Source organism: Felis catus, chromosome A2 (assembly GCF_018350175.1).
Source record: "Felis catus isolate Fca126 chromosome A2, F.catus_Fca126_mat1.0, whole genome shotgun sequence".
Taxonomy (NCBI): Eukaryota; Metazoa; Chordata; class Mammalia; order Carnivora; family Felidae; genus Felis; species Felis catus.
Genome location: NC_058369.1, coordinates 116,935,162 through 116,956,983, shown reverse-complemented (window position 1 = coordinate 116,956,983; position 21,822 = coordinate 116,935,162). Strand labels below are relative to the sequence as shown.

At 42.0% G+C, this 21,822-nt stretch overlaps 1 protein-coding gene across 6 annotated transcripts in view; it reads left to right on the top strand.

The window, feature by feature from the left end:
* OSBPL3 (oxysterol binding protein like 3) overlaps nucleotides 1-21,822 on the top strand; it is a 177,712-nt gene that overhangs the window by 97,120 nt on the left and 58,770 nt on the right. For 4 of the 6 annotated variants that reach the window (XM_006929256.5, XM_019825608.3, XM_019825609.3 and 1 more), the window contains 8 exons: nucleotides 11,870-11,986; nucleotides 12,167-12,220; nucleotides 13,196-13,309; nucleotides 16,868-17,035; nucleotides 17,591-17,714; nucleotides 19,794-19,897; nucleotides 20,086-20,178; nucleotides 21,222-21,378. In XM_006929256.5, coding sequence (XP_006929318.1) covers nucleotides 11,870-11,986; nucleotides 12,167-12,220; nucleotides 13,196-13,309; nucleotides 16,868-17,035; nucleotides 17,591-17,714; nucleotides 19,794-19,897; nucleotides 20,086-20,178; nucleotides 21,222-21,378 — 931 coding nt within the window. The remainder of the gene's footprint in view (nucleotides 1-11,869; nucleotides 11,987-12,166; nucleotides 12,221-13,195; nucleotides 13,310-16,867; nucleotides 17,036-17,590; nucleotides 17,715-19,793; nucleotides 19,898-20,085; nucleotides 20,179-21,221; nucleotides 21,379-21,822) is intronic. The other 2 variants (XM_019825610.3, XM_003982866.6) reach the window with 1 other exon arrangement.

Here is a 21,822-nt window from a genome sequence, read left to right as displayed (position 1 = left end):
GAGATCATCCTGGATTATCCAGGCTGGCCCTAAATTCAATGACCAGTGTCCTTATATGAAGTACACAGAGGAAAATACAGACACGGAGGAAATGGTGATGTGAACACAGAGTCAGAGATTGGAGTGATGTGGCTACAGGCCAGGGAATGCCAAAAGCCATGAGAAACTGGAAGAGGCAGGTCATGCTATTATGGGCTGCAATGTTTGTGTCTCCCTGCTGGCCCATGCATATGTTGAAGCCTTGACCCTCAACATGATGCTATTGAGAGGTGGGCCTTCAGGAGGTAGTTAGGTGTAGACGAGGTCATGACGGTAGTGCCTTCCTGAAGGGATTAGTGCCCTTAAAGGAGAGGAAAGACACCAGAGCTCACTCTCACACATGACCACGCGAGCACACAGCCAGAGGGCAGTTGTCTACAAGCCAGAGAAAAGATTCTCACCAGGAATCAAATCTACCAGCACCTTGATCTTGGATTTCCCAGCCTCTACCAAATCTGTGGTATTTTATCATACCAACCTTAGCTAATACAAACGCAATCTCCCCTGGGGCTCTAGAACCTCTGCTGATACCTCAATTTTGGACTTCTGGCTCTGGAACTGTGAGAGACTAAATTGCTTTTGTGCTAAGCCACCCGGTTGTTAAGACAGCCTCAGAAACCGTGCTCCTCACTCTGTGTCCATTTTCCTTTGATCGCCAGCTCAAGCTCTCCGCCTAAGGTGGGTCTGGCTTGTGTGATTGTGCTCAAGAACTCCTACAGCATATTTCTTGGAATCTCCCATTCAGCATTTTCAGGTTTTCAGCTTCGTGGTATCTTTTTATTTTTAATATATGCTAAGTTCTTAGGGGCTGGCACTGGTTTTACATCTTTTAATCTCCAGTACCTGGTGCTAAGCTTCAGACCTTTGAGTAGAAGACTGCCCTATTAAATAGAAGGTCAGCGATAAACCAGAATATAACTCACTTAACAGCAAAATCTTTCCTTCCTTGAGTCATAAGGCTCTCCAGGATCTTATCCTGTCGCTAGGTTCTCGTTATGAGAACAGTTATTCTTCTACAGACTGAGGGGAAAAAATCACTGATGATTTGGATCAGGACAGGAAGAGTTTATTCTGGCGCTTACTCCTATGATTCTAAACTATATGCGCATTAGTTAGCCAAAATGTGTCTCTACTTTGATTGCAAATTTCAATTAGCTCTGAAAAAACAGTTTTGAGCACACTTGTCAGAGAAAACACTGTTATCAGCTAGCGCCACCCAGCAACGAGGTGGGTTTTCTTCAGGAGTTGTGTGCCCTGTAACTGAGGTGCAAAATGTTATGTCTGAATACAGTCTGTGATTCTCTTCAGGCTCAGACACTCTACGATATGCCAAAGACACTATGATTTTTTTTAACGAAAAGGTATAAAATATAAAGTATTAAAATGATGCTGGAAGGTATTCAACTCCCCTCCTTTGTGCCTCTGGCCAAGTTCCATTCACCTAGCAATCTGTATGGGAGATTCTCCTGGTCGTCACATGCACCTACTCCTGTGTGATGAGTGAGCCCTGGGGCTCCTCCATGAGGCTGTCTGCCACTGAGGCAGGGAGGCAATTCTTAGAAAGGGGCGGTGGGCAGAGCACTAGGTTGGAGTTGGAAGACTGATCCTGGTCCTCAGAAGTCCTTCACTCATTTTTTTTTTTTTTTAATTTTTTTTTTCAACGTTTATTTATTTTTGGGACAGAGAGAGACAGAGCATGAACGGGGGAGGGGCAGAGAGAGAGAGGGAGACACAGAATCGGAAACAGGCTCCAGGCTCTGAGCCATCATCAGCCCAGAGCCCGACGTGGGGCTCGAACTCCCGGACCGCGAGATCGTGACCTGGCTGAAGTCGGACGCTTAACCGACTGCGCCACCCAGGCGCCCCCTTTTTTTTTTTAATTTTTTTTTTAATTTTTTTTTAATTTTTTTTAAATTTTTTTTTCCTTCACTCATTTTTGTGGCCCTATGCAAACCATTTATCTTAGATTCCTCGTCTCTAAAATGAAAGAGCTGGGTGGGTGACTTCCACATTCTCTTTCCAACTTGGAGGTTTAGAAGAACTGTTCCATGACTCTATGAGGGAACACAAATCATTACTTCTGCACCCTGAAAAAGAAAACGCAAAAGAGACTCTTGAGTCCCTTGAGTAGACAGAGTCTTTCTGTCCTCACTGGCTAACATGTGTGCCTATTCAGCGCAGGAACGTGCTGCCAGAGATAGACCGATTCTGCCCGAGGTAGCAGCGCTGGGGGCGAGGGGCCGGAGTGGCAGGGCAGTAGGTGGCCTTGGATGGACTCTAATGTACTGTAGGTGATCTTATCCAGGGTGGACATTGAACAGAGAGGTTCTGCGTGTGGTCTGCAGCCCACAAATGGGGTCTATCACTTAATAGTTTGTAATGTTGGGTAGACTGCTTTGGAGCTTCATTTTCTTTAAAAAAATTTTTTTTAATATTTATTTATTTTTGAGATAGAAAGAGTGTGAATGGGGGAGGGCAGAGAGAGGGAGACCCAGAATCCGAAGAAGACGCCAGGCCTTGAGCTGTCCGCACAGAGCCCGATGTGGGACTTGAACTCACGAACCACAAGATCATGACCTGAGCCGAAGTCAGGTGCTTAACTGACTGAACCACCCAGGCGCCCCTTCATTTTCCTTATTTGTAAAATAAGAGTCATAATACCTCCATTATAAAGTCATTGGGGGCACATAGAAGATTCTCAACAAGTAGTAGTTGTTATTTGTATTACTATCATCACTACTATAGTGACGATAAATCGCCTCACTCTTTTGGTGGGCTGCACAGCCAGAGCACAGTGACATTTATGGGTTGGGTGTCTCCATCTTTAATGGTCACTGTAGCTCTCAAGAGGCCCTCATTGACAGAGCAGAGCATTACAGAGAAAAGAGTGCACAGAAGATGCTGTCCAGAGTCTTGAATGGCTTACATACAATTAGGGGGATATTTAACAGATATTAATAACCCACAAATCTACTTGAAGATCCTAAAAAACTACCAGTGTAATTGCAGCTGTAACTGCTGAGTGCTCAACGGGGTAGAAATAATATTTATATATACATTAAAGGTTTTTATTAATACTATTTTAATTATAAATCCATCAGTGGTTAGCACAGATGGATTTTTTCTCTTATTTGGACCTCAGGTGGAGTCAGCAACAGAGCTGACAGCTCACATGTTTTTTTTCTCCACCTTGTCCATGTCATCTGCTGCCAATGACCTTCCTTTCCTTTCTCTTACCTCCTGTGCTATCTCAAAAGTTCACCCCCAAGACTGAGTGCATATGCTCCATTATCTAAGAAATCAAGGCATCAGTGTTTTGGTCTGTGACTACCCAAGTAATTAAGACTTAACACATTTGGGAGACTGAAGTCATCTGGGTGTTCCTCACCTGCCCAGGTGTGGGTTGGTGAGCTGTGTCTCTGGGGGTGAAGGGAGAGGAAAGACATGGCCATTGGCAGGTCATGACTCTATTCCCCGCGTAGCCTTCTGAGTGGGCTCTTCCCTGCTCAGCCTTCCCTTTTTCTTCAGCCTTCTCACTTAGATCCTAAGATCAGGGATTATACCTGAGGTTACTAGTTAGAAGTGAATGCTACTGGTTTTTTGTTTGCTTTTAGTAGGCTTTATCAGTCAATATTTTTATTTTATTTCATTTCTATTATATATTTATTATGGTAAGAACACTTAACAAGAGATCTACTATCTTAATAAGTTTTTACATGCACAAGACAATATTGTTAACTGTTGGCATAGTGTTGTACAGCCGATTTTTAGAACTTTCATTCTGAATAACTGAGGCTTCGTACCCATTTTATATGACATGAGTTTGTAATACAAGATTTAGAAGGGATTTTATGGCTCATTTATTCTGACCTCCTTCCTGGTCTAGGAATCCTTCTGTAGTCCCTCTGCCAGCCTCTGATGGAGGTCTCCAGTGATTAGGGAACTGGATCTTTCATAGAGCTGCCCGTGTCACTTTTGTTATTGTTCATAGTGCTAATTATTAGATATCGGATGATCTGTCCTTGATGCAGAGGTGGGATCCAGGGCCTTATAGTTCTCACCCCATTAGTCCTGGTTTGGCCCTCATAGCCTATCAAGTGAAACCCCAATTCTTCAAGACAGCCTGGGCTCCTAGAGTGTGGCTACTCTAAGTGGCCTGTGGTCCAGCCGCAGGGGTCTCACCTGTGCTGGTGTAGAAGCTCAGAACTCGCCCCAGACCTACTGACGTGACATCTGCATTTTGACAAGATCTTCAGTGATTGGTATGCACATTACACTTTGAGAAGCACTGCATTAGATCATCCCACCCCAACTAATTCTTTTTAAAAAAAATTTTTTTAAATGTTTTTATTTTTGAGAGCGAGTGAGCGAGAGAGAGCGAGCAAGCGAGAGCATGAGCAGGGGAAGGGCAGAGAGAGGGAGACACAGAATCCGAAGCAGGCTCCAGGCTCCAAGCTGTTAGCACAGAGCCCGTGCGGGGCTCGAACTCACAAACCGCAAGATCGTGACCTGAGCTGAAGTCGGACACTTGACCGAATGAGTTGGACCCTTAACCCAGGCACCCCTAATTTGTTCTTTTAATTGCTATTGCTATCAGGCTTGCTGGTGCTCAAAAATTTTTAGTTGAGGAAGAAACAGTTGGACAAGAAGTAACAACCCCAACTCACAGCGATTGAAATATAAATACAGAATTGATCTGGCATCAGTTAAAGCTGTCATTATATTAACTGGAAATCTATTGACAGGTATTTCCATACGTTCACAGTACAGTCCTAAAAGATGATATTGATGATCCCAAGGCTTCACAAAATCAGAGATGCCCTTAGAGTCCTTAAAGACATGTGAAATTATGCTCCATATGATTTAATGCTGGGTACTGCTTTGTGAATTTTAAAAACCGGATAAGCAGATTAAATAAATAATCAGAACAGCCTACTTCCCAGTCATGCCAGATAGAGAGAGGCAGCCACCAAACTTCCTTCCGCAGCAGTCTTCAGCTGCAGGAAGAATGGAAGTTTTAAGGCATTTTCTATTTCTGACATCACTACAAGGACAGCGCAGAGAATCCAGCCCTTGAAAGTTTCAGAGGAGACGTACACTGTGGAGACAGCTGTGCTGTGGGGAGGGGTGCCCGGGGGGAGGGGGAGCGCTTTCAACTCGTGCAGTCAGCAATATGGAAATGAACTGTGCCAGCGCGTGAGCATGGATGAATGCTTAGCTGCCTTTCCAGCCACAAAGCAGCTTTCTATATTTGGCACTTTTTTGACATTCAGTAAGAGACTGAATTTAATGCCGGACGACAGTGCCAGACTGTCTTCAGTTAAACTGAAGCAAAAACCTTAAGAAGCCGCTCCACCCCCTCCCCCCGACCCTGTCACATTTCTCTACCTTGTATTCTCGGTGAGCTTTTAGCCTGACACCCCCAGGGCGGGAGATCCAGCTCAGCTGTGTTGGGCTAAGTCAGCAGGACCTTGATCTTCGGGGGCCCAAGTCCACCCTGTGCTGCATTCAGCTCAAGGTACATATCCTACTCCTGGTCACCAGGTGTGCGGAGCACAAACAGCCACTTCAGGACACCTGGTCCCTTTAGTCCAGAGAAGCCGGCATCCTGGCTTTTTTTTCTGCCCTGAGTACCCGCTCACCCCATTCCAGCACACATGATTAAAATCCCTCACCCTGAGGGCTCTGTTGGCCCCTTTTCATACCCACCTTGTTCTTCAGACTCATTCAATCAATGACTCATTTATTCAGGACCCCTATGTCCCCAGTAGTGAGATCTCTACAAAGAGGACCCTGTCCCTGTCCTCACAGAACCCACATTCTTCTGGCTCAAAGAGAGACTCATTTGAGATTTGCGTAAGTGCTGAGGAGGGAGAGAATTTGTGCCCTAAGGAGAAGGTTTGGGGCAAGTGAGAATTCGCAGGCTAAGAAGGAGATGGCGAAGACGTTCGAAATATAAAATATGCAAAGAATTGGCTGAGTTAAAATGTACAGGCTGATTTCCTGCCCCAGTTTGGTGGGACTATAGGATAGGAAACGTGGTAGCTCTGAGCAGGACCCCAGAACTTGCTTGTCTTCTATCCATAGGGCAAAGCTTCCTAACCTCTTCAAATTGCTTCAGGATCTTGGCCACTGCTTGGCATTTACTCTGGTACATCATCAGAATTTATATATTTAAATTATAGCAGAATATGCAATATATTATAAAAGGTAGCAGAATGGTTAAAAATGTAGGTTCTGAAATCAGGTGGCTTTACTACTTGGTAGCTTTATAGCATTGGGGAAGTTATCTGATGCTCTCTTCCTCATTCCAAAAATTTCCGAAAGTTTCCACGTTCCAAAAATAAGGATACTAATCCAACCTCACAGGCTCTTTCAAGGATTAAGTGCAATAATGTAAGTACATTACCTGGCAGATAGTACATGCTTAATATATTTAGTTATCGTGTTTCATTTATTTGTTCAATATATTGGTTCATATCTATTGTGCCCTATTAGTAGTGAACCAGATAGAAAAGGTTCTTGCTTTCATGGAGCTAGAAAGTGTTCTCCAGCTATTTTATATTATTATTGTTTATATTGTTGTATTTATGTGTTGTGTTAGTAGAGTAGACCCGGTTGATAGTATTTCCTGAGGCACTACCCTTTTGTGTTTTAAATGGCAGGATATAGGGGCGCCTGGGTGGCTCAGTGGGCTGAGCATCCGACTTCAGCTCAGGTCATGATCTTGCGGTCTGTGAGTTCGAGTCCCGCATCAGGCTCTGTGCTGACAGCTTGGATCCTGGAGCCTGCTTTGGATTCTGTGTCTCCCTCTCTCTCTGCCCCTCCCCCACTCATGCTCTGTCTCTCTCTGTGTCAAAAATAAACATTAAAAAAAATTTTAATGGCAGGCTATATTAAAGTGTGGATACAACTTAATTCTTCCTTGTTAACCAACTACCTAGTACTGTTTACTTGGCTTGAGAACTTAATCCATTTCCTGGTTTGAAAACCCAACAATTAATAAGCCCAGGAGAATTCTTTTATTTATGCGTATTTAGTTCATTGCTGGGGTTTTAAAGAGCAAGTTGAAAAGATGGTCAAGGAGAAACCATTTCAGAAACTTTTATCCTTGGGGATAAAAGTGGAAAAAAAATGATGAATTAATTAAACCCTGAGTTATCTGGTAGCAGACAGTAATATTGCTACTGTATTTACAGGAGTATATGATTGATGTGTTTTGGATAATGTAGGAAACTTTCAGAAACTGAGCTAAAATTTTGAAGCGTTTGCATAGGTGGAAAAGATCAAGAGAAGATTCTGGGAGGCTGGAACAATATAAATGTACAACAGAAGTGGAAACGAAGACAAGCATTACATTACATTCATTTTTATATTGGATGGAGGGTAGGGCATAATGGAGCCCCATAAATGATTATAGAAGTGGAGAGCCTTGGGAAACCATGTTGGATGAGGGCCTGGGTCAGGGTGGTGCCTAGGGAACAGAAGGGACACAGAAGAGACACAGAAGATAAACATTTTGAGGATAAAACCAATTGTACTTATTTATGAGAAATTAAGCCCTCCCATTTGCAAAGCCATTTCACTATGCCATGTCCTGGCCTGGCGTTTCTTCTCATAGAATTTGTGTCAGGTTTAACAGTGGTTCTTAATTCCACCAAAACAATGTCCCCTTATTATGACCATTATTTTAATAACCCCTTTACTCCCCTCAAATGAAATTTATTATTAAATTATGTTATTAATTTATTAACATCTGCACACATAATTTTGAAAATATTAATATAATGGAAAGCTCAAAGTGGTTCATACTAAAATATTTATTTTAAGGTATGGAAGCCCCCGTATGATTATACTAGAAGATACATACAATGATGTGGTCAGATATACATGTATATAAAATGTGGCAGCTACTGATGCAGACCCATACAGGTGTGTTGTGCTAATAACTTAAATACCACAAGTGGCATCGCCTTCAGTGACACAATTCTCCAAAATGGCGTGTGATGCTTGTTAAAGTCTCAGACAGAAGGAAATATAGTCTTCCCTCAGTTATCTGGTAGTTGCATCACCAAGAATTCTAAGTGTATAAAAACCATGCAGAAATACTTTGGTATGGATGTGAGACAGAGTCAAGTTCTGTGCTCAAGTAATTATAAACTGGTTTCACCAACAAAAATGTCCACTGGCACTTTGGAAAGTCTTGAGTGGGACAGCTTTTTCATTGTCTAAAAGACTGAGGCATTGTGGGACATTTACCATTCCTGGATCTCGGCCATTAGACCAGAGATACCATGATAACTAAAAGTGCCCCCATGATTCCAGCAGCCGCAGAGGGGAGAGTATTGTCCTCCCCACCCCCGCCCGCTGAGAAGGCTGGCTGCGTGTTGGCTCTCAGGTTTCAGCATGACTCAAGGACAGTGACAGACAGGGAAGTTGGGAGGGGAGGAGTTGGATGGCAAGCCCAGAAAAGGAGTTGGCTACAGAGCTTTCTTCCTCAGTCAAGAAGAGTCTTCACTTTCTTAAATACTTTAAATCTGGCTTTTCCAACCTGGTAAGAGTTTTAAGTTCTGAGCCCAGGTAGAAATAAAGTGAGGAAAAAAGATGATACTTGGTTTAGAATAAATGAAAACCCTTTCTGGCTTATTTACTTTAAATGCCAACAAATGCAGTATAATTCCCTGCCCTCCACGTTGGCTCATTGGCAGGAATGTATTATGTCTGAAGAATTTAGGAGAGATCTAGTTCTAACATGAATCCTTGAAACATTTTTGAAATTTAATTCTTGTTTTTCTTTCAACTACAGATATGATCTCATTCCGTTTTTTTTTTTTCAGTTTTGTAAAGCATGCAATAAACGTCTAATCCCTCTCGGCATTTGCATTCTGCACAACTGAATGTGTTGAGCAGATGCGCGTGATTGTCTAGTATTATCACTGCATGTTGCCTTCTGCTTGGGTATCTTAAAACAAATCGAAAGGACCTAGTCCCCCTTAGAGTACTTTCCAAAAGGTTTTGAGCCATGGATTTTCATTTCACAATGATAACGCACACATACACCCTGTTTCACAAATATGAATGTGCTGTATTTAATTTGTAAATAGTCATTTGGCCCAAAGATACTGGGCACATTTCAAATGCATACCAGTATTTGATATTCCAGGAACATAAATCTGTGTGCAGTGTTATTCCAAGACCAAGTTTACTTATTTGCCGATCAGAAGCATATTATTCACAGGACAGCAGGTCAGGCATTGTGAAGAAATCAGAAGTGAACCAGACATTTGACACCCTTTAGGAGTCTGTTGTCTAGTAGGGATGATAAAATTTCACATATACTATCATAAGTAAGCACTGAACCATTGGAAAAGTAAGATGGAATGCTGATGGAGTTTCTAGGATGAAATACTACTTTCCTTTGAAGAAGGCTTCCTAAAGGAGGTAGAATTTTTAACTTAACCTTAAAAATTCATTAACATTTTTAAATATTGAGGAATGGCTTTTTAAGCTGAAATACATGTGAACAGAAGTTGTGTGTGTGTGTGTGTGTGTGTGTGTGTGTGTGTGCACCTGCACGTGTGTGCATGTGGCTTCTCAAAGCTTAATAATATGAATTCTCCATTTATTGTCTGGATATAACTGACCTTGAATAATTGGTAATGCTATAAAGAAATCTCATTTGACATCACTACCTTTCTGAAAAAGTCCTCTAATTTAAGAACTAAAGATAAGCTTTGCTTTTTTTCCATTGAAGAATTCCCTTTTACAACTCCAGATCTTGGGATGCCACTACCACATTTCAAAAGTCTGGAATGTACCTTTAACTGTACCTTTTAACTGTAAAGTGCAATCAGATATAAGGCAGATCTGCCAAGATTGTTATATAAAGAGTTCACTGGCTAAAATAGAGGAGTGTTCCTGTTATCAGGTGTTTCCCACGTGTTGAACTTGACAATACAGAAAATGAGCCAGAGCACCCAGGACCCCGTGTGGTTCCCGTGGCCTCCCATTAGACTGTTCCCTGAGACTTGAATCATAATACTTCTGCTGCCTGGTTCCGGTCCAGACTTACTGTCGCATCCCCTGATTCCTCTGGCCTCTACCTGTAATCCTTGCCTACAGTCCGGAGATTTGATGAAGAGCAAGTTAGTCAACATGAAATCTTAGCCAAAAGAACAGGTTTGTTTTTTGAAGAGAGATATTTGCACCCCACGTTCATTACAGCTTTATGCACAGTAGCCAAAACAAGGAAACAACCTAAGTGTCCATCAGTGGATGAATGGATTAAAAAAAAATAAGTTACACAAACAAGAGGGGAATATCATTCAGCCGTTAAAACAAAGGAAATCCTGCCCTTTGCAAAAATATGGGTGGACATTGAGGGCATAATGCTAAGTGAAATAAGTCAGAGAAAGACAAATACTGTGTATTGCCACTTATATACAGAGTCTAAGAAAGCTGAACTCTTGGAAAGAGAGAGTAGAATGGTCTCTCACAGGGGTGGGAAGGGGTGGGACTGGGAAAATGCTAGTCAAATGGTACAGACTCCTGGCCCTAAGACGAATAAATCCTGGGGGATCTAATGTACAGTATGGTGGCTGTAATGAACGATGCCATATTATATACTTGAGAGTTAAGAAAGTAGATCTGGAATGTTATCACTGCCCCCCCCCCCAAATGTGGTAGTGATGGGGAGGATGGAGGTGTATCAATTCATCACATTGTATACTTTCAACTTACGTGTGTTATAGGCCAGTAATATCTGAGAAAAGCTGGAGGGTTTGGGGAAGGACATGTTCGTCCAAACTTATTTATCCTGTGTTGGAAATGTTTCTGACTGATCTGGATGGTAGTTACTGATGGTAGAGGTGTTGAAGGTCATCAGGCTGTACTCTTAATATCTGTACATTTCATGTATGCTAATCCATTAGTAAAATAAAAATCCATTATCTCAGCCTCTAAAGTATTGTCAGTTTTGGTCTATCTTGGTAGTTTTGCAATAGTTTGTGCATTTTTAAGCATTTAAAAATAAATTTTCAGAAACTTTAGTGTTTTTCTTTAGTGTTTCCCTTTTAAATGCTTTTTCAGTCAATTAGTTGACACAACCTAGATAGCCAACAACAGAAGATTGGTTGTAATAACTGTTTGTATCTCTTCAAAATTACAAACAGCTCAGTAGAGCAAAAATTGCCCTCCCCCCAAAAGTTTTTGAAACAAAAGAAGGGTGTGGAGGACATTTCTGGGAACAAAGGGTAAAAATGCTTGTTTCATAGACACCTTTTTGATGCTTTACAATTTCCAATATTTAAATATCTGGAATTTGAAGAGATTAGCTTGCAACTGAATCATCATTTCAACCAAATTGTTATGTTTACCAACTTGCATTCCATCTCATACTTTTCAGCCAGTTCTTAAGCCAGTTTCCTCATATTCCCACCTGACTTATGTAGCTTTTGGTTAAAATTCAGACTGAAGTCTCGTGGCGAGTAAACAGTAAATGTGTGATGATGTCAAAGGTAACCAAAATAGAATTTAGAGTGAAAGCTTTACCATTAGCTGTGTTCAAGCACCAAAAGAGAGAGAAACATTCCCTTCTAGGCAATGTTTTTTTTTTTGAAAAAAAAAAAATCAAATTTGATGCCATTAAATTACAGTGTTAAATCCATGAAGTCTAGGACCTGTATGAAAATTAAATTTTAACTTATTCTCCCCAACAAACCCAGCCAAGCTCACCATCTTGGATGGATTTCCCACTAGGACACAGTGCTTCTGAACATGGTTATTATTTTTAAAGGTAGCCATTTAAACACGAGCCGTTTTATTGGAACAGGACAGCTGGGAGGTGGTGGAAGGGCTGAGAGGAGAGATGAGTTACACCCAGGAGCCGCCCATGCAGAAAGGATTCTTGCTGAAAAAGAGGAAATGGCCCTTGAAAGGCTGGCACAAGGTAAGACATTGGCCTTGACATTACCTTTATTTGCTCCCACATTGCCCTCATCAGTACTTAGGTGCTGTACTTAGTCGATTCTCAGGCACTTGCCTTTAATTTGAAGTTGAAAATTGGGACCCAGGGAAGGATGGATCTTTAAATGGAACATCTTAGTGAATTTTACTTTCTTCCCCACAGAGATTTTTCTATCTGGACAAAGGAATCTTGAAATATGCCAAGAGCCAAACCGATGTAAGTCTTCTTATTAATCAAATATGTTATAAAAGTACTCTGCAGGGCTAATTGTTGTCACCGCATGGATGAAATCATACACATTTGGGGATGGCCTTTTTCTGAACTGGAAACCATAGGGAGGAATAGTTCTTTCACATGGACCAGAGGTGTGTGCTCCACGGTGTCCCGGCCCTGGGTTTTGGGTGGGCTCAGTTTGTCCACCAAGTGAAGGGTGAAGGTCTCCTCTCCACACCTAACTGCACATCCAGGGGTCTTTTCTGGTCTTAGGTTTGGGCTGAGGGGTTGTTTGGGTGGGAAAACATGTTTCCCCCTGAGATAACCGGAGCAAAACATACAACAAGTATCACTCCCACTCTTACAGTGACCAAGGGGGTTTGGTGGAGAAGGCCCTTGATGAAGGTGATGTGAATTTCCCTGTTGTGTTAACACTAGGCAGATAGCCCCGGAGGGCTGGAATGACTGTTGGTCCTGCCCCTTGTGAGGGTCCTTCTCTCACCCAGCACTTCTCTCTTCTTTCTCACTTCCCTTAACTCCTCGAGTTCTTGTCTTGTAGGGCTGCTTGTAGAAAATTTGTAGAAAATGCCTCACCCACAGTGGCCTGTCTTAGCTTTCTGCCTTTACTCCTCTTTTTAAATCACTTCCAAATCAATTTAGATACTAGAAACTAATTCTGTGGAAGGCAGTACAGCTAACTGGTGAATCCATTGCTGTGGGAGTCAGTCACTTACTTTCTCGCTTTCTCACTCACTGGCTGTGCAAGCCACTTGTTACCGAACCCCTCAGAGACTAAAACGGATCATGCATGTGCAGCACTTAATTCAGTACTGGTTCACACCAGATGCTTGATAAGTCATAGTTATTATACTTATATTAGTGGATGTTGAAAGTGAGGCTAGAGGAAAGGAACATCAGGGATGTTACTACTGTTTTTAACACCACAAACCTCAAGTGGCCCTCTCCGCGTCTCGGCAGATAGAGAGAGAGAAGCTTCATGGCTGCATTGACGTTGGGCTCTCAGTGATGTCTGTGAAGAAGTCATCAAAATGCATAGATCTGGATACCGAAGAGCACATCTACCATCTGAAGGTGAGATTGCTTCCCAGATGCTACCTCCTACTGCACAGTTTCTTTGTGTTGCAAAGGGATGTCAGTTATAGTACTGTTGGTGATGGCTTTTGAATATTTCAAATGATCCAACCAACGTGTAGAAGATCTTCACTGTGAGAGTATTTTTAACAGATGCTATTGATCTTAAATGGGACGGTTCTTCATTGTGCAGGACTGTCTCTCACACTGCCAAAGGTTTAGCATCTTTGTCCCCTATCCCCTACGTATCCCCCCCACATACATACCATGATTGTGACAACAATCAATAATAAAAAAAATCTTCATGTTTCCAAATAACCCCTCCTTCCCCCAGATTATACCTACTTTAGTGAAGAACCATTTACCAAAGGTTAATGTACGTTCCCTGAAACACCATATTGAATATTTAGTCTTACCACTTCAGCTAATTAAAATTCTCATTCTACAGCGGATGTCAGGAACTTTTCTCCTTGAGTATGGGCTTCCAAGTAGGACCTCTGAAAGCTGCTTAACTACCATCTTCTGCCCTGTCCCCTACAGCTGGTGTAGATGGTTCTAAGCATAATATAAGAGCTTCTGAACCAGATCTGGACCTGGCTACTTACTAGCTGTTGGCCTTTGGCACATTTTATAATCCCTGAAAGTCTCCGTTTCCTCACCACCCTTCCCCAGAATGGGAATTATTATAGTGCCCATGTAGAAAAGGCTGCATGTAGGAAACTTGGCATAATGCCCAGCCTTCAGTAAGCTCAATAGGTTTAGTTTTTGTGTATAATTATTAGGTGGTACCCGAATGTTAGGAATTAATTGAGAAGATATTAAGACTCTTTTGTTACTTGTGCAAATTACTTGGAATATTGGGAATTAGAGCTGGGGGATGGAAAAATGAAAGCATGAGATGATGAGTTCCACGTCTTAAGATGCCCCATACTCTTCCCATAGCATATATGTGGTGCTTATGCCAACCTATGCATAAGACAGGTGCTTGATTGACTGCACAGGATGGTCAAATCTATACTGTTTCCTAGCCTTAGCCCCTAGTTACTTGTGTAAAGGAGGGTTTCTCACCCTTGACACTACTGACATCATGGGCTGGAGAGGGTTTTGCTGTGGGGCCTGTCCTGTGTATTATAGGATGTTGAGGGGCATCCTTCGCCTCTACCCACTAGATATTGGTAACAAGCCCCATTCAATTATAACAGCCAGAAAAAGTCTCCCGTTGCCAAATGTTCCTTGGTTGAGAATGACTGGAAAAAAAAATTAAGAAAGAATATCCCACTCACCCCCTGTTCCAAAGATCATTCTCCTCTAGAATAGTTTCAGTTTCTCCACGTACTTCCAGTGACTCTTACTACTGTTATGACATGGTCAGGAATTAAGTGGTTCTTGTTCATCCACTTATTCTAGTTAACAGAATAAAAGTAATGATGAATTCCTAATTTTTAAAGAACCAGAGTGCCTTAAAATAACATTGAATACTGATATCATGATAAATACAGTTTAATATTTCTCTGTGTTGATTCACTTTAAGTTCTGTTCGTATTTCTTGTTCATTTGTTTGACCATCAGCTGTGAGTTTTAGTGTGGATATGTGTGGTCATCTGAGGGTCTTCCTTAATAGCCTCAGAGTCTGGCAGTTGTTTTTTTTTTTTTTAATTTTTTTTTTTTAACGTTTATTTATTTTTGAGACACAGAGAGACAGAGCATGAACAGGGGAGGGACAGAGAGAGAGGGAGACACAGAATCTGAAACAGGCTCCAGGCTCTGAGCAGTCAGCACAGAGCCCGACACGGGGCTTGAACCCACGGACCGCGAGATCATGACCTGAGCCGAAGTCAGACGCTCAGCCGACCGAGCCACCCAGGTGCCCCGAGTCTGGCAGTTTTTAAATGGTGGCCATCCAGTCCCATTTTGTTATTTTTATAGATGAAGAGTCTGGGCGGCTGAGAGGTTAAGTGGGTGTCTCCCTACAGTCCTATAACTACTTGTGAGTTTGGAACAGAACCCTGAACAGTTATTTAATAAAGTACTTTTATTCTGCCTCATTTAACCTATAAAAAATGAGCCAAGATGAATACTTTGGGTGCCGATTTTTTAAGGGCCTCTAAGAGCAGATCAGTGCAAAGGATGACAGAAGATTCCTGTAAAATTCCTGCTGTAACCACATCTGGGAAATGAAATACATTTTGAGAACATAATTTAGGGGGAGACAAAAAGATCTAAGTCTGTTTTGCTTTTTCTTATAAGTGATCTATTCAGTAAGCACCTGGAGGGGTTTTAAGTCTTGTGTGTACTTCTAATCAACACAATAAACCTAAGAGCCGACATAACATTTCCTAAATGAGTGATGGCTGCTGACATTTCTTTCCACATCCTTGCTCTCAGCAGTAGCATTAGTGATGATTTTAACAGATTGACCTGGATTTTTCTTTTTGGAAGTTAACCTACCATGCATCCTTTTGGGTGATTTTTAAGTTGCCACTTCATGAGTCTCTGTTCTAATATATAGATATTTATCATTTTTCATTTTGAAAATACTAATATACCCTTATACACACAAAGCATTAACTACTAAGAAATATCTACTGTATAGGTGCTTCTTACATTCTGTTTAGTGCTTTTATGAAATACTTTATAATAAAAGTTGCTAGTTATAAACATTATTCTTCGTGGGAAGTAAACTTTGATAGATACTCATTTATGGAGAAAATGGCTAAATGTTTGTGTAGGTGTGTTTGAAAAATCTCGGAAATCACCAATAATACTTTTCCAGATTTTTTTTTCTATTTCCAAGGACAGAAGAAATGTGTTTCAAAATAACCTTCGCATTCCTGAGCAATGTATTCTTTGTCAGAGAAGGTTAACAAGTTAAATATTTTAGGAGGAATCTACAAATTTGCTCCAGTTCAGAGAAGATTGATTTGAAAAGTCTGAATTATAAAAGTGCTAGTGTCTTCAGTAAGAATACGAGGAGTGGGGACATGTGAACTTGGAAATGCTTTAAGAGACAGATAAATATGGGGTGCCTGGGTGGCGCAGTCGGTTAAGCGTCCGACTTCAGCCAGGTCACGATCTCGCGGTCCGGGAGTTCGAGCCCCGCGTCAGGCTCTGGGCTGATGGCTCAGAGCCTGGAGCCTGTTTCCGATTCTGTGTCTCCCTCTCTCTCTGCCCCTCCCCCGTTCATGCTCTGTCTCTCTCTGTCCCAAAAATAAATAAACGTTGAAAAAAAAATTAAAAAAAAAAAAAAAGAGACAGATAAATATGAATTCTAGTTGATTTGTTTAATATAAGTAGTAATGTTTTGCTTTTGTAATAATAGCATAACAATTGGGCCCTTTCATTGAAAGCCTAAGTGAAGGTTTTGATCATTTTTATTCTCCATTTCCTCCTCAAACTTGCTCCTATAAATCACGTACATATAAACTAAATCAACAAACTGATATTTCTACATTTCTCCATGTGCCAACATGAAAACAGAGGGTGTCTCAATTTGATGAATAATTGCTTCTTTGAGTGAGTGACGCTCTTGTTTCCCTCTTTCAATTTAATATCATTTAGGTAAAGTCAGAAGAAATCTTTGATGAGTGGGTATCTAAACTCCGCCACCACAGAATGTATCGTCAGAATGAAATCGCCATGTTTCCACATGACGTTAATCACTATTTCCAAGGATCCACGGTCACAGACTCTGCGTCTGGTGTCTTAGACTCCATTTCAAGTAGGAAGGTAATTTAAAGGAAGGGAGTGGCTTTGTGTGGGGGTGTCCCAAATGGGGGGCTCTGACTAAAGGAAGAACAGCTTGTGGGGAGAAATCTGTTTCTCCAGTTGGTCAGACTCAGGGTCCGAGGAGTATCCGTTATCTCTGGGACAGTAACTGAAGAATAGCACATAAGGAGGGATTTAATAGTCCTGATTCTTCCAGATTTCCCTTGACCATTTTGACTTTGATTTTCTTATCTGCTTGTAAAATGCAGTAAGTATGTTTATAGCCGTACAGGATTACAAAATTTCCCAACATTTATGCTATTATTTTGTCATGATTATCATTTGACAGAAGAAGAAATTAAGGACCACAGTCCAAGGCACGACAGCATGGTTTGGCCAGGCTGAGGTGACAGCCAGAGCTTAAAGTCTCTAGTGGAGCGCTTTGTGGAAGCTTCTTCCCCATTACAGGCAGATGGCTTCCATTAGCGACTAGCTTACTTTGTTGTCCTTTACCCTAAAGTGTTCTCACTGGGCTCTGTTTTCATTTATAATGTGCTTTTGTCATCTGTGCAACAGCGTAGCAGTATATCAAAGCAGAATTCAATTCAAACTGGAAGCAATTTATCATTTTCTTGTGGTGGTGAGACCCGTGTTCCAATATGGTTACAGTCTTCAGAGGACATGGAAAAGTGCTCGAAAGGTAAAGTGACTTGAAAGCTCTGTTTCTTGCAGTCGTGGCTTGTAGATTGGACTCGGTTAGTATTTACACCTTGGATGAGTCTCCCTATCAGTGGTCTACATTTGAACTTGACATCCGTGCCTGGGTGTGTGTGCACACAGGTGGCTTTTCATATTCTTTAAGCACTCAGGTCTGATTTCCATTTGGACCTACTAGATCACAGTCTTCAAGGGTGCTATTTCTTTTAAGTGCCAAAAATGACAGGGGTGCACATCTAAGATTGGGAGTCACTTCTAAAGGTGAGTGGGTGAACCAAATGGAGATCCCCACAAAATAGGAGTTCTCTACCCTGGTTGTACTCTAGAATCACCAAGAGAGCTTTTTTTTTTTTTAATTTTTTTTTTCAACGTTTATTTATTTTTGGGACAGAGAGAGACAGAGCATGAACGGGGGAGGGGCAGAGAGAGAGGGAGACACAGAATCGGAAACAGGCTCCAGGCTCTGAGCCATCAGCCCAGAGCCCGACGCGGGGCTCGAACTCACGGACCGCGAGATCGTGACCTGGCTGAAGTCGGACGCTTAACCGACTGCGCCACCCAGGCGCCCCAGAGAGCTTTTTTTTTTAAGTTCATTTATTTATTTTGAGAGAGACTGGAGGAGATGGCAGTGGGGAGGGCAGAGAGAGAGAGGGAGAGAGGGAGAATCCCAAGCAGGCTCCACACGGTCAGCACAGAGCCTGATGCGGGGCTTGAACTCATGATCCATGAGATCATGACCTGAGCCAAAACTAAGAGTCAGACGCTTAACTGAGCCACCCAGGTGCCCCAAGAGAGCTTTTAAAATGCAAGAGTACCCACTGTTCACAAGAGTGTCTTTAAATTGGCCTGGACTGGGGTCTTGGTATGACTGATTTTTTAAAGTTTCCCAAATGACTCTGATAAAGAATCAGGATTAAGAACTCTTCCATAAGGAAGCTCAGTGGTCTCATCCCTAATTAGCTCAGAACCACCCAGGGAACTAAAAAAAACCCAAAACAAGTCACCAGTGGGATTGGGGACACTCTGAATTAATTATCTGAGATGGAACTTGCACATAGATAATTTAAAAAATTTCCCCAGTTGATTTTAAAGCAGAGCCATGATTGAGAGCCACTATACCAGGTGGTGGCCTTGAAAGTTGCATTTTCTCCTGTTGAATGCAGATACTGTCACACCTGGAGCCATATAGGTTTGGCCCTCACAGTCAAGAGCTTCACGGACTGACATTTTGGCACAGGTAGTCCTTGAAGTGCCCTCTAGGCTGGCAGCATTGGCCTGGCCTGCAGACTTATTTGAAATGCAGATTCTCAGGCTCAACCCAGATAGACCAAATCAGAAACCGGATCGGGGGGAGGGGGGGCGGATCTTAATGATCTGTGGTTTAACAAGTTCTCCAGTTGATTCTGGTGATGCCAAAGTTTGAAAGCCACTCTCTTAAGGCATCATCCAGTGAGCGGCAAATTAAGGACTATCTTTGGAGTTAGTGACGGAGGAAGTGGTATGAGAACTTAGGTTAGTTCCTCTGAGGTCAACCTGCAGAGGATCATCAAAGTCTCATATGGGTCCCTGATCCACAGTTTTCCTTAGAGACCAATATAACCTTCATTTTGTTTTATTCATTTAGCCTGTCTGGAGTCCTTATAAGCAGATGATGTAATACTTGAAATAATGGTAATAATGATGATAGCTGATTTATTTAGTGTTCACAGTATGCCAGCACTCTACAAGCATGCCGCATATGTCAACCATTCAACATATGAAAGCAGGTATATAATTATCTCCCTTTCCCAGATGAGGGAACTGAGGCACAGAGAAGTTACGGAATTCACCCAAGATTCACAGTTCATGAAGTGTTCAAACCGAGGCAGCCTGGTGCTCCAAATCTGTGCGCTTAACCGTGACAGTATACTGCCTCTTCTGTAAAAAAGGAAATAAAATTTCTTCCCCGTACAGATGAAAATCAAATAGTATAGACGAGTACAGAAGGTAGTTGGCACTAGCATAGCGAAACCTGGATGCCAAGATAAGAGCTATGAAGCTTCCTTTTGCTCCTGTCCCCCAGACCTGGCACACTGTCATGCCTACCTGGTGGAAATGAGCCAGCTCCTACAAAGTATGGACGTCCTGCATCGGACCTATTCGGCGCCAGCTATCAACGCCATCCAGGTCAGCCAGATCCCTCTTCTGTGTGCATTCTGGTGTTTTCCTGCTTTCCTCTCTCCTCCCCAGCCTCGTACTAACAGTAGGACATTATCTGGCCGGTTGCTTCAGCCAAATTCAAGGGGATGGAGGTGGGCACTTTGCTTGCAGTTTTCCCTTACTTTCTGTGCTCTCTTTCCTGTTTTGAAACAAAGGGTGGAGCTTTTGAGAGTCCTAAAAAGGAAAAAAGATCACACAGGAGGTGGCGGTCCAGAGCTATTGGCAAAGATGCTAAAGGAACACTGCAGGTAACCATCGCTTCCCTGCTCTCCATGCCGCATGCTGGGGGCTGCTTGGACTCAAATAGAATAGACAAGTGGATTTTCTATAGTTGTTCTCATAAATACCCTGGGCAGAGGGAAATTTAATCACTTAGATTTTCTGGATACTAGGATAAGCATGTAGTAGAATTGGGTAAGGGGAAAATGGTATGAGGTTGGAGGCGCTGCAGCCATTTCTAGGACTTTGGTTTCCCCTTTATATATGCTTGGCCTGCCTGCCCTCTTCCCTCCTTGTGTGTGTGCTCTGACCCGCCTGTTCTCCTGCCAGTCCATGGACAACTCATCCCTTTGAGCCCACTGACTGAGTTCTCTGGAAATGGGACATTGTGCAGACTCTGTCTTGTCTCTTGTCTCCAACCTCCCAAACCCCCATCAGAGTTTCACTGTGTTACACTGGCCACCTACTTTCCCAGTGCACAGCCAAGCCAGAGGCCAAGATTTGCAGCTCAGCCATTGCATATTAAGTTGGGACATTGTTAGGGTCAAATAAATCAGGAGCGTAATGGATAAGTGATCTGCTATACTCTTATACACTCTTTGTTCAAAGCACCTTAGGGGTGGAGATTAAGAACTTTTGAAGCAAAGAGTGATTTGTGTGCAAGCATGTGAGAAGTTGCTTTTGTAGAAGCACCAGATGCAAATTAAAGAAACATTTTTAAACCTATGCACTGTTAACAACATAGATACTGGGTGATTATTGCCAGGAGGAAGGAATTGAGTATCAACGGGAAAGAGCCTGGCAGCTTTAGCTGTCATTTCAACCTAGAGCTTTAATGCTTCTATCATCTCCAAAAGAACATGTGATTTCTCACCCATTTTTCTTTTGCAAGAAGCCAGAGCAAGTTGCTGGAGAAAGTGCTTTCCTGGGTTTTCATTTATTTTTAAGTTATCTCAACAGAAAGATGTACCTCGAAAATGTTCTTCTCGCACTACTTTCTAATCTTAGAAACAGTAAATATTCTAAGCCATTTGCATCTGAAAAGAAATGTCTCCCTTTGGTGTCACTTTAGGTCCCTAAACCTTTTCCTGGCCCAGTAAGACTACATTCCTCCAACCCTAATTTGTCAACATTAGATTTTGGAGAAGAGAAAAATTATTCTGATGGCTCTGAAACCTCATCAGAGTTTTCTAAAATGCAAGAAGAACTGTGTCATATTGCTCATAAAGGTAAATGAGTTTTCTTTCTTCCTAATGTGTTTGATGAAAATGTTAGATGCATGTCTGGATGTGGGATGTCCTTGGAGAGAGAATCTTGGTTGGTTCATTTTCTGCTCTGTTAGGATTTGGGGCAATCTAATTTTTACTTTATTTCTCGGGTACTAGGGAATGTATTGACAAGAAGTTTCTTTTTAAGCCCTTAGGGGAAATAGTGAGAGTGTTAGGTATTCTTTAAAAGCTGAGTGGTTCACATGCTGCTGATGGGGGCTATCAATTGGTACTCTTCCAGAGAGCAGTATGACATTATGTTTCAAGTTAAAAAAAAAAAAAAATCTATCCAGCAATTCCACTTTGAAGAATTCATTCGTAGGAATTAATTTAAAATTCACCCAAATAGAGATACCCATTGTAGCACTGCTTATATCAAAAATTAGGAATAGATGTTCAACATCA